This window comes from Pterocles gutturalis, unplaced genomic scaffold (genome assembly GCF_000699245.1).
Source record: "Pterocles gutturalis isolate BGI_N339 unplaced genomic scaffold, ASM69924v1 scaffold16307, whole genome shotgun sequence".
NCBI lineage: Eukaryota > Metazoa > Chordata > Aves > Pterocliformes > Pteroclidae > Pterocles > Pterocles gutturalis.
This window is the reverse complement of record NW_010110562.1, coordinates 30995-31327: the sequence shown is the minus strand read 5'-3', so window position 1 is coordinate 31327 and position 333 is coordinate 30995. Positions and strand designations below refer to the sequence as shown.

General features: G+C 61.9%; 1 protein-coding gene across 1 annotated transcript in view; it reads left to right on the top strand.

Annotated features, from left to right (window-relative positions):
• Window positions 1–6: 6 nt before the first annotated feature.
• Window positions 7–333, top strand: part of LOC104461745 (plexin-A1) — a gene marked incomplete at its 5' end in the record, with an annotated part of 31284 nt that continues 30957 nt past the window's right edge. Inside the window, one exon of the mRNA XM_010073435.1 lies at window positions 7–185. Coding sequence (XP_010071737.1) covers window positions 7–185 — 179 coding nt within the window. The remainder of the gene's footprint in view (window positions 186–333) is intronic.

Sequence of the window (333 nt, the reverse complement as noted above, 5' to 3'; positions counted from 1 at the left end):
GTGTGTTTCTGCCCCAGGAGAAGTGCCCGCGAGATCCGGTGCAGGACCCCCCCTGGGCACGCCCCCGGTGGCTCCCCCATCCTCATCAACATCAACCGGGCAGAGCTGAGCAACCCCGAGGTGAAGTACAACTACACAGAGGACCCCACCATCCAGAAGATCGATCCCGAGTGGAGCATCAACAGGTGAGTAGTGGGGTGCCCGCAGGGAGCTTGTGGGATGCAGAGGGGGTTCTTCCCTGCATGGATCCCCCCATCCTGATGGGTACATCCCAGTGCTGCTGCGATAGCTGCTGGGCTGTGCTCCAGAGACGTGGCAAGAGGAGTGTGAGCA